We start from the raw sequence: 12,234 nt of genomic DNA, 5'->3' as shown, positions 1-12,234 counted from the left end.
ATCATAAATCAAGCTACTAACCAGTCCATTATACCATTTTCATGGCTGCTTAAATATACGAAGCGCCTCATTTTCCCTGCATTCTTTTTAAACATTTAGGAAGCAGCAGGAGATCGCTTGTAAACAGCAAATGCACCTTTCTGAATCTTTGCAATCTTTCATCTAATTTTCATTGCCGGGGTGCACTATAGAGCCACGGCCAAAATAATGCGGAAAACGGCGGCAATCATACTACTCTCACACCTCATTGAAGTAGTGCGTGATAAATGTGTGAACGTTGAATTGCATCCACATTATTCTGGCCGCACCTGCACAGGAAATCCATTCTTTAATGTTACGATTGCGCATAATCTGTGATAATATATTTCTTTCAATAGGCTTGCAAGCAGGTTGCTGTCACAGCTGGACTTCGAGCGTCCATACACAAATTCAGTAAGTTCGGCACATAATAGCGTTTTCTGCTTGATTACACCCAAAGTCTGAACGTAACTGTGACGCCAGGTTATTAGAAAAACAAAATGGGGTCAGAAGAACACTGCGAGAAACTGCAGGACAAATGGGCGATTTTGAATCCTTTCTTTTAGTTATTCGTATAGACGCAGACAGTTGGTGTAGAATTAGTACCAGAATTTAAGACGATATTCTTGGGTGTTTGTGCTATGGAGTACGCACCGAAAATGGTTTGGTTATGTGGTTTAACGTCCCAAAGCGACTCAGGCTATGAGAGACTCCGTAGCTGAGGGCTGCGGAAAATGGAAATAAATAAATAAATAAATAAATAAATAAATAAATAAATAAATAAATAAATAAATAAATAAATAAATAAATAAATAAATAAATAAATAAATAAATAAATAAATAAATAAATAAATAAATAAATAAATAGGAGAGAAGGAACGAATTTGATCAGCCGAAGCATGCACCGCAGTATTACGGCCAGTACGGCAGTGTTTCTGATTGTGGTTAAAAATGTGTCTCATTAAATAATGCATCGAGTTAACGTTCTTCCTCACCTGTCTTTTCTTTTTACGCCGCCCAACTATTTCTGAACAGAGAGGGCCGTCGCCACGTTGCAGCACCATGATGCAATCACGTGAGCAGTTACGTTTTCGGTGCATAGTACGGGCATTTTGAGCTGCTATTGATTCGACAAACGCTGCATTGTGCGCAGGGGGACATGCTCGGAAAAGGCAGCCAGAGGTTATTCCAAGATCGTAGGGGACAGCATCTTTCAGTGCGAGGTGAGAATAGTGCGTTAACTCCCCTTTTCCTGTCTTCATTTTACAGGAGTTCTTTTTACTGCCATGCCCACGAGGAAGCTCACATGTAGGATAGAAAGCTGCTGCAGCATTAAAAAAAAAAAAGGCTTTTTCTTCAGAATTCGTAGAAACCAAGAACACAGAAGAGCCAATGAGCGTCACTCCTCTCCCCGTAAAGTAAATGGCTCACGTTCAAGGTGGCCATATACTCATTAGCAGCAAGAATAGAAGAAAAAATTGTTGACGGACTCGAATTCTAATTCAGCTTATCATTGCGAAAAAACATAGAGTAAAAACTACGACGGTCAAATAGTGTTTGAAGCTCATAGATTGGTGATACAGTAGAACACCACTGTAGTAAACTCGGATATAGTAAAGTGAAACTCAAGTCCCAGTTTAGCATCTGTAGATAACCGTACATTTTTCCCCATTAATAGTAAATGTATTTTTGGTAAAAATCGGTTATAGTGAAGTGCGCCTGGCGTGGAGAGGACTTCCCACGAAATGACATCGCCGCACACGCGCTACCTAGAAGAGCGAATCACACTGAAAAATTGAAAAAAAAAAAAGATATATATTTTTACAATGCCTTTACCACCAGGCTTGCAGCACTCAAAAGAAGCCAACTTTGCATGGGCTTGAAGCCGTGAGGGACAGCATACAGCGCGTGGAGGAAAATAAAAATAAAATATAAATCTGTCTACAAACATGGAAGGAATCAAGGCTGTTAGAAATTTTTTAAATGCTGTTCAGGAATCAAGAATATAAGTACATTTTTAACTAAGTAAATGTCAGTTGAAAGCTCAGCGCTGGTGTGTCTTCGCTCTTCATTGTGTGTCTTGCTGTGTTGCTTTGGTATACATACATATTGCAGGCTAGTTGGAGCATTTCTTAAAGTTGGTTTTAAGCAAGGAACAGGGGGACAAGATTATAAAAGTGCCTTATCATGTCTACCCTGTTCCTTGTGTCCCGTTGGTCCGCGCAAAAAAAAAAAAAATGAAAGAAGGCGGCGCGATTCCTCCAGAAAGTAAGAAAGAGTAAAAGTGCAGCGAGAAATAAGGAAGGTAAGGAACGGCCGACCATTGGCAGCACTGTGAAGCACGATTGAGAGCCGCGCGCATTTCTCCTTTATTGCCTTTTACCAGACAGAGACAGTGGAAGATTACGCTGCGTTCACTAAAGTCTTTGGTTTTCACATGAAATCAAACTTGGTTGTATTCGTAAACACGTTGCATTCACGCTTAAGAGATACTTCCACAAGATGTAAATAAGAAATCTTATTACTTAAAAAAAAGAAAGAAAATGCACGACGAGATGATAAGAGAGAGATGGAAGGTACTTTAGACTCTAGAGTGCTTTTACATTGAGCAGCAAGACGTGTTCAGTAAGTAGACATTTAATTACCACACACCATCTTCAAGGCCATGTCATCACTAACAACTGATAAAGTGAGGACCCTGATATAGTAAAGATTATTGCCGGTCCCAGTGAATTTACTATCAACGAGTTTTTACTGCATTTGCTTCGTGTAGTGCCTCATCGGTATCGCTGTAGCACATGAGAAGCTAGTGCGAAATGTCGCTGAAAGTTGAAAATGCGATGGAAACGGCAATCGCGTATAAGCGCTTACAAAGGAGGGGTTTGATTAGCACTGCATGTGGGCCTCGATAATTTCAAAAGTTTAGGAGACCATTTCTACGAGGAGAACCTACCCACTCTGCACAATTCACTGACACTCCAGTAATGGGAGCTACAGATTGTGCCAGCAGATTAAGCCGCCCAAACAGTCAATCATCCCGCTCGCAAAAATGGCGTAGGATTGGTCGGCACTGTAGCCGTTTTTCCCATCGTGAGCGCAGAGAACATTTTACGTGATACACGTCTTGCTAATTGAGCCGCTGGTTCATTGGTGCAAGCCGTGACTCCCATTGCTTGAGCTCTACCAGGCTGGCAGACAGGATACATATCGAATATACGAGCGACGACTATGATGGATTGAGATGCTCCGCTCAGGTAAGAGGCGCTCAGTGCAGAAGTTGCGTCTGGCTCTCGCAGAAGGTGATCAGTGACGGGATCGTCAACCTGCTGTGGCACAACCCGGACAGCTACGAGGAAAAATTACAATTCTGCCACCGGACGAACGAGACAGTCTGCTACATCACCGAGAACGAGAGTCAGGTATATTCCGATCCTCGATGCACTTACAACGCTATGAAATCGTAGCCCCCGAAATTCCAGATGCAAGAGAATTTGTTCAGTGGCTGCATAGACAAATGCTACCACGACATGTTAGAGGCTGCACTTTCCAGTAGAGCTGCTGCCAGTGAAAAAGTGAAGACAAACTGTCTACAATTCACATCTATTGGCTCACTCCCAGTGAACAGTGAGTGATCAAGAACTTGAAAGCAATAGAATATTATGTCGAATTATATATTGAGTTCTAATCAAGGGCAGCTTTTTTATTACGCTTGACGCTCGTAGGACCAGAGAGTTAGTTTACACTCCATATTCGAATTAAGTGAGTTCGGATCACTGAGACTATTTATTTATACGCTCTATAGCAGTGGTTCTCAACCATGAATGTATCGGCAACCTTTTGTGCACCACTGTCAGTGGTGGGGGACACCATGAGGCGGGGGATCTTGTGCGGATTGCTGCCACAGTTCTGGGAGCAGGTGGCGGAATTGGGATTGAGTCAAGCACAAACTGGCCTCTAGAATACGCACACTTGATAAGCCAGTACGTCATGGCCTGCATATGATATGGGGAAGAGGTGACCCGTCGGCGCCCAGTACGCATGGCGCTAGAAGGGATTCGATTCCTCCCACCACTGCGTCGCTCGCTCGTTAGACACACGAGGCGCTTTGCATTGCGGCGCCATCCAGAAAATGTAGCCAGAGCACGAATTTCACCTATGCCGGCATCAACAAACGCCGTAGATGCCCCCCCCCTCTCTCTCTCTCTCTCTCTGTCTCTCTATCTCTATATCTCTCTTCCTGAATAAATAAGATTATAACTATTACAGCAAACATAACATCGATGCCGGCTTTCTCAGGATCCACTTCGCGTATTGCACGACTTTAAAGCTGCGATTATTCTCGGGTAGTGAGCTTAAACAACACACTGCGCGCCAAATGCAGTTGAATTTGATTGCTTTGGTTTGGTTTGTGGGGTTTAACGTTACAAAGTGACTCAGGCTATGAGAGACGCCGTAGTGGAGGACTCTGGAAATTTCGACCACCTGTGGTTCTTTAACGTGCACTGACATCGCACAGAACACCGGCGCCAAGCCTTTCGCCTCCACCGAAAAGCGGCCGCCGAGGCCGGGATTCGATCCCGCATCCTTGGGCACAATAGTTGAGCGCCCTAACCACTGCGCCACCCCGGAGGGGTGCAGTTGAATTTGAGTATAGCTACCGAAAGCAATGTCATATAGCGTCTATATGACTCGCAGGTCTACGTTACTGCACTGACGCGCAAATATTGTCTTAGCCGCCAGCCGCCATGGCAAGATGTTGCTTTGTTCAGTGTGTACCGCTTCGCTTGCTTACTTTTGCGCGAGACTTTACACGAATGCTCGCACGCGTGGCCTCGATGAGTTTAGGCGCCGCTCAGTGCTGGCCGATAAATCTGATATGCTTATAAGGCGGCTAAAGGGCACCAGGGGTCTTCACCGGCCCCAGACATACCGTGCGGCATGAATTCAGCCCCAGCGGTTAGCGCTCACCGGTGCAAATATCCGTCTATGCCACGCGCTTGCTGACAGCTGTATATCTACAAATCACCGAGACCCGTGTGTACGAAAGACGATAGCAAAAGTTGATTACAACAAGAGAGACCACGCCTGGAGGTGCTTGCTGTGTTTATTCTTTCAGTTTCTGGTGGTCGTCTACAACCCGCTGGGGCAGAATGTGAAGCACTACATTCGGCTTCCCGTCTCTTCCAAAGAAGGCTACAAGGTCGAGACACGTCAGCACGAAACTTTGGAGGCTCAGGTACGGGTGTGTCGAAGAACTGCATGTGACAACTCGAATGCCGTCTTATATGACGCCACTACCATACCACTTATCTATATGTACTGTCCCCTCTTATTAAGGCCACCTTTAAAGAAGAAATGTATGAAAATGTCGTACATGCAAATTATACAGTGGCAGGGAGACGGAAGTAGAAGGGGGAGATTTCAGGGTAAAACGCCACGCTCGAAATACGACCAGTTAGAAACAGTTATCAAAAATCGGCGTTTTTGATGCCGAAATTGTAAAAACGGAAGCCATTGCTGGGCGCCGAAAGGAATGGAGCCCTCAAAATCGGCACGGTCATCTTCATGTGCATGTGTCGAAGCTGTATGTCGCAGATGGTTGCTTACTCCACAGCATATAAAATCCAATCATAATCCGGAGTGGGCCACACGTGTATATAGCATGCCTCACGTAAGGCTCTGTAGATGTTCTAGCCCGAGTTTGCGCGAAGTGAGCACCCTTCGCAAATATAGACTAACGCAAATCTGTGACGCAAGCAAGCTCTGTTAGCTCTGCTGTCGCCGGGTGAAGGAAGAGAGTAACAGGTGCGTATGCGGCCCGTAGGAATGCACGTGAAAAAAAATTTCAAAGTGGGTATCTAATTTCACAGTGTACATGACATCACCGTTCGCCAACAAAATCCGAGAACATCCGTCTCACAATGTGTAAAACTGAAATGTTTTTTTTTTTTGGAGGCAAAATTAATTTGAACTCTCTGGGAGCGGAAGGGGGGGGGGGGGGGAGGTACTGAATGGGTGCACGCGATGGAGAGCACAAAATCTATGGACATTATTTCAAAGCGGGTACTTTTTAAAACGTCAGGATAAACGTGTGCGCTGTGATCTCGGACATACCTCCCACAACGTCTGGGCGCTAAATCAGGTCGGTGCTTCTCCATATGGACAAGCTTCTTGTGCAGTCCAGATTCTGCTGCGAGTGGTATACACTTCTTTGCCAATATATCATCCTGACTAGACCCGCTAAATTGCATGGTAAATGAGCCGCTCACTCTCACCGTAGCAGCAGTCGATGGCACCGCACGCCGATACTCCCGGCCATCGAGTTTCCAGGATTACGTAGATACAAAAATGGCGTTATACCCCAAATGTGAGTTTCTGTCTTTGATTTCACAGCTGTGAAAGGATTTTACTCCTTAATTGCTGATACGTCTTGATGATGCATCACTCAGCTGAGTAAGACCTTTAAAACGTAGTTGCACGCTTGTCAGCGTAATGACTGCATCAAAGTCTTCGGCAGTAGAACCGTAGCCTGATTAGCGGAATTTTCTCAAACAATGAATTAAGCACGATTAAAAGCGTGACCAAATTGGTGATAATCGTTCACCTTATTTAAGATTTTAAAAACGCATCCGGATCATGAGTGACCGGCAAGTAGTCTATCATTTAAATAATTTTTAAAGCAAAATATTTGCAATAAAAAAAAAAAACAGTAAAGCCTTAGCCTCAACTGCGGCAATGTTCAAAGCACTTCTCAGTATGGGCTTAATTGTATTTTTCTTGCCATAGTCAAATGCGCAAAAACTCCAAGACAGTGGAGGAAGGTACTAATATCCAATTTACTGCACGTGCCGGCCCAGTCCATTACACCATACACTTGTCAGCTGAGTGGCCGATCATGCAACTGGGGATGGCTGGTGGCGACATAAGTGACTAAGATTCACTTGGTCAGACGAGCCAGTTTACTATTTGAGCCTTAGCGGCACCGTCTCCACAGCTGCTCGAGCGGGGGACGCGTGTCTTTGTGCTGGGTGCTGAATTTTCAGCAAATTGCCTATTCTTTTCTGCTGTCGAGGCCGTATTCTCGGCAACGACCGCCATCTGATTGGTCTGGGCTGAAGAATTCATTTCACGGTTTGTCTTCGGCTCGTATCCGAAGCAGGAAACATCTCAGCCTGTGTTTCCTCCGCATCAGTTACATTTTTTGTCGCATCTTCTGATTCAACCTCGTCCATGAGCAGATCGAAGGTATCCTCTTTGCCCAAGGGACCTGTGACGCTGGCATACATGTTATTGCACTGGTTCTCCTCATGTCCATACCTTCGGCAAGCACCTCAAGACGGTGCTTCACAATGCGTCGGATGTGAACAGTAAAATGGCACTGGAGGCAGGGTGATGGCCTCTCCCGTACTACCACAAGTGCCAACTCGCTTGGAGCTGTACCTTAAATCTGCACCTTGGTGGGGCAGGTCGTCAAGCTTCATCCTTGACTTGAGCTTGAGGCATCCCAACCCTGTTGTCGAGCCCTTACTGGCGACACCATGAACGTACTGCCGCTCTCTCTTGACATCACCCGCTGTCCCGGACGAAGTAAAAGATAGCCGCACTTCTTCATCAGTCACGCCATGAAGCCAGTGCACTTTCATACGCATGTGTTGGTTAGCCGAGTCGAAGACCCCGGTGATCTTTAATTAAGTTCGCTTGCTCTCAGAATCTTCACACCTTCCGCACCCTTGTAATTTCCGCCCATACGTGGCTCATTTGAAAGGCCCCGGAGCAATACCGTCTGGGAGCAGCGACAGTACGGCAAACGTTTCAGGAAAGTCTTGCACTCTGCATGGGTGAGCCCTTACGCCAGTGTGCAGAAAAATATAATTCAAAACGACTCGCCGGCTGGCAGACTTGGCAGGATCACTTGGTATTCTCGTCAGATGCGAAAACCTTACTTCCGGGGCCAGACATTACGTCCGAGGACGTTCCTGCGAAGCCATACATACCGTGTCCGTTCATGTGCGTGATTGGAAGCAGAATACACTATTCTACACCGGAACACGGGCTACAATTGCAAGCAGACGCATAAGCAGCGATAAAGCACTATAGGCGGCTAAAAAGGGCAGGTGCCGTAGAGATTCTCGTATCGCTAGATTTTTTTCTTTATTTCCGAAGTGTACATGAAAACAAATGGTCGCACTTTTCTTTATTTCCGAAGTATACATGAAAACAAATGGTCGCACTTAATAGAATACTTCCGCTGCACTTGCGCTTACGCGTGTATAGTTAAAAGTTCTCCAATTTTACTAAATCATCCAGAAGTCTTGTCCACTGGGGGGTGTCAGGGAGCGCCACATGGTATGGGCCTGCCAACGAAACCCATCCCTTTCCCCCATCGCTAACCCTTCCCGGGAGGACTGGGAAGCGATGCTGCTCGGCTGCTGCGATCTACAGGCCCAAAGAGCCTTAACGCAGCGTGCGCGGGCGGTGGCAACCGCCAATGGAGTCCTTGACTAGGATCTCCACCCAGTATTGTAAGGCCGAGGCCCTTAAGGCTCCACGTCAAACAAACCTCCAAATATACAATAAACGTTTTCACCACCACCACCCCGGAGACACTCCCGTAGATAAATAGCCCTTTCTACAAAATTTTCGCGTACACTGCGAATGCTAATATCTTCATGCCTTACTTGCATCCGCGTTTTTCCACAAGCTGTGGAGACCTAGAATCATTATTAAGTCATAGGGTACCCCGTCATCCTCCACTGGTAAATATCTGATGCCATAAAGGTTTAGTGACAATTCTTTTTTTATTGTTCTCAGTAGGACGTCCCAATGCAGTACTGCGTCCTAGAAGTCCAAGAATATGTGTTCAATGGTCTCTGGCTTCTTGCATAGCTGGCAGTTTGTACACCAAGTGAGAAAGATTCCTTTTTTGTGAAGGCAGGTTTTGACGGGAATAGTATTAGAGTGCAACTTCAAAAAGAACGTTTTGACGGCCGGTCTAACTAGTTTTAAATGCCTTGCCCTGGGACTCCACGATAAGGTACTTGCAATAAAAAGGTACATGCAGCGTGATGCCAACAAGGTCTTTACAAGAAAAAAAAAAGAGAGCAGGTCTCATTGAGATTTGAACTCGGATCGCGAGATTCAGAGCGCTAACTGTTACACGATGACATCTCTACCTTTCCGAAGCCGGGAATCGAACCCGGGCTTCCTGAATGAAAGACAGGCATCCTAGTTACTAGACCACGGCCAAAAACGGCAAGGAAGCTTAATAAGCAAATTAGCAAGGATAAACAAGGGAGCAGGAGGAGACCAGCTCCACCGAGATTTGAGCCCGGCTCACTGGATTCAGATACCAGATTGCTGACCGTTACACCACCCGGCCTATATCTTTCCGGTGCTGGGACTCGAACCCAAACCTCCAGGGTGAATTAAACATCTGAGCCTGTGTACCCGAATAAGGAAACATCTCTGCCCCCTCCCACACTCCTCTCCGCATCGATCTGGTCTATAAGGTGCTCAGATGCAAAACGCTGCGCCCTGAACCGGTAATGTTCGCATACGTCTTCACACATGAGGAGTCATCGTGACCGAAGCGATGACAATTACCACAGCGCGGCACTTTGCACCCACATAGTGTATGACCGGTATCACAGTACCGTAGGCAGAGCGGAGGCCTGCTCGGCACATACTTTAGAACGTTGTCTTCCACTACCCGTATTTGGTGCGGGATGTCTTCAACTGTCTTCAGCCGCAGCGATACTGGCCGGTTGTGAGAATCCTTGTCAATGCACCCTTGAACCATCCATTTCTCTTTTGCAATTTCGGTTACTTTTCCAAAGGGGCCCAGAGCTGTTCTAACGTCGTCATTTAGAGGGGAATGTAGTAGCCAGCACAATTTAAAGCGAACGTCCTGGTTGCGCGGGTCGATACCGACACATCGATGCTCCTCGATTCTGATCGCTTTGGTAACCAGCATTTTCTTCTTGCCCTCCTCGTCCTTGAACGTTATTGCTCAGACATGATTCATTTGGTAGTCCCCGAGATCCAACACTTCCGGCATTAGCTGGAGACGGGCAAGTTCGCCTCGAAAATGTTCGACGCGATAAGGAAAAGCAGCGCAGAAAAAGACGTGGACGAAGACAAGATGACAGGGTTGGCCCCAACTCGCCGCATTACACGATGAGGCCTGGCTTTCACATCACCGAAGCACTGTATTCACAGCCATCGTACCTGAAGGTAGGCGTGGCAAAACAAGCTGGCAATCCTATACGGGTGTTTCCGTTCACCTGACACCACGGACCAGCTGGGCCGCTGAAACCGCTCCTGAGGAGCCCTGCATTCCGCGGCCGTCCTGTTGAGAAGCCGCTAGTGGAATTCCCACTAGACCACGCCGGAATACGAGGATGTAGCATAAATAGATGCACAGGTGGCTTCCAAGCAAATTTACAAGAAAAAGGAGAGCAGGTCTCCCCGAGATTTGAACTCGGATCACTGGATTCAAATTCCAGAGTGCTAACCATTAAACCACGAGACCTGCGTCTTTCCGACGCCGGGATTCGACCCCAGGCCTCCTGGATTCAATCTTTTTTTATTGTACGTTGAAGAACATCCTAGAGGAACACAGCATCTCAACCAATCAAGAACACATGCTCAACTGTTTCTTCCTTTCTGCATATTATGCAGCGCGCGCCCCAGGGAACAAAAAAAAAAAAAAAACCCTTTCAGCCATCTACGGTATGACAGTGAGCGTTCCCGTGTGGAGCTTAAAAAAGAAAGTCGTGACACCAGCTGGGATTAACGTTGCATTTACGCGCTTTAAAACATTGTCACCATGGCCTGCGCTGTACAGTGATTGAGATAATGGCACGGGAAAAACAACGTCGCAAAGATCTTTGTAAAGCTTTTTCCGGCTTACCCTGGCCAAATATTCCAGTGAGAAACGTCTTGACAAGAACCTGCACGAAATCACAAAATAGCGTAGAAAACCGTGAACGCCACCAGGCAAACTGCCGACATACACCATTATACTAGGCAGCTGCTTCCCTAGACGAAGTTGACAGACAGTGTGTAAGAACGGATGCTTCACATTCTCGAAGAAAAGAAAACGAATTACAACTTGTCTCAAAAACAAGTGCGTCAAACCAAGTCTTCCTTTCCGCAATCGTAGAAATAAATTAGTACGGCTTGATCTTTCCCAAGTTGATGCCCAGATGAATTCGGTGAACACATGGTGAATTTTCTGGATATTTACTCTTGAGCGGTGCAAGACCTGGAGAACGTACCAAATTTTGCTAACTAAAAACAAGTTACTTATTGTGGCCTTCGCAAACATGGATCAGTTCCACCCATTCCACTTGTTTACTCTCTCTCGTAGATTATCTACTTCACTCTTCCAATATGAATCCCTGTCTCGATAACACTGAAGGGGTACACCTAAGTTTTTGACCGGTGTTGTAACGAAGTTCATGTTTGCAAAATATGCTGGCGTCGCCGGCCATTCACCATGCCAGAATCCAAGGCACTTGCTCCAGTCTACTGCACTACCACTTGCAGAGCAAACGTTATTTTTTACACACTGGACTGCCTGCGTGACAATGTCAGTATCGGCACAGAACACAGCAATATCATCTGCATACGCCAACAAACGAAATTTCGCTTCATGCACTTTGAAACCTTGTACACAATCACTCTTTATCACACACATACAAAAGGACTCTATGTACAAACAAAAGAGCAGTGGCGAGAGAGGGCAGCCCTGGCGTACCGAGCATTGGACCTTAATGGGCGCTCCCACAATCTTGTTGACAATTAGCCGCGTTGAACAGTCCCGGTACGCCATGGCTCAGTTCAGTTCAGTCGTTCAATCGTGTCCGACTCTTCGTGACCCTATAGACCATGTCACGCCACGCTTTCCGGTCTCTCACTATCTTCCTAACATAACATAACTTCATCTGCAGCGCCTCGAGGATGCCATCTAACCATCGCGTTCGCTGCCTACCCCTTCTCCGGCGACCCTCAACCTTTCCCAACATCAAATCTTTCTCCAGCGACTCCTCTCTTCTCATCAGATGACCAAAGTGTCTGAGTTTTAACTTTAGAATTTGACCCTCCAATGAGCAGTGAGCGTTTATGGTCGACAATATCGACTGATTTGATCTTCTGGCCCAAGGAACTCTCAAGAGCCTTCGCCAGCACCACAATTCAAACGCGTCAATTCTT

At 46.2% G+C, this 12,234-nt stretch overlaps 1 protein-coding gene across 4 annotated transcripts in view; it reads left to right on the top strand.

The window, feature by feature from the left end:
* The window catches only part of LOC146203543 (lysosomal alpha-mannosidase-like), a 117,268-nt gene that overhangs the window by 43,286 nt on the left and 61,748 nt on the right, over window positions 1–12,234 (top strand). For 3 of the 4 annotated variants that reach the window (XM_084585717.1, XM_084585718.1, XM_084585716.1), the window contains 5 exons: window positions 378–432; window positions 1,054–1,093; window positions 1,172–1,241; window positions 3,315–3,437; window positions 5,135–5,254. In XM_084585717.1, coding sequence (XP_084441843.1) covers window positions 378–432; window positions 1,054–1,093; window positions 1,172–1,241; window positions 3,315–3,437; window positions 5,135–5,254 — 408 coding nt within the window. The remainder of the gene's footprint in view (window positions 1–377; window positions 433–1,053; window positions 1,094–1,171; window positions 1,242–3,314; window positions 3,438–5,134; window positions 5,255–12,234) is intronic. The other variant, XM_084585719.1, reaches the window with a different exon arrangement.

This window comes from Amblyomma maculatum, chromosome 1, assembly GCF_055883805.1.
Source record: "Amblyomma maculatum isolate TAMU_Amacu chromosome 1, ASM5588380v1, whole genome shotgun sequence".
Taxonomy (NCBI): Eukaryota; Metazoa; Arthropoda; class Arachnida; order Ixodida; family Ixodidae; genus Amblyomma; species Amblyomma maculatum.
The sequence above is the reverse complement of the archived record's forward strand: the minus strand, read 5'-3'. Positions and strand labels throughout refer to the sequence as shown.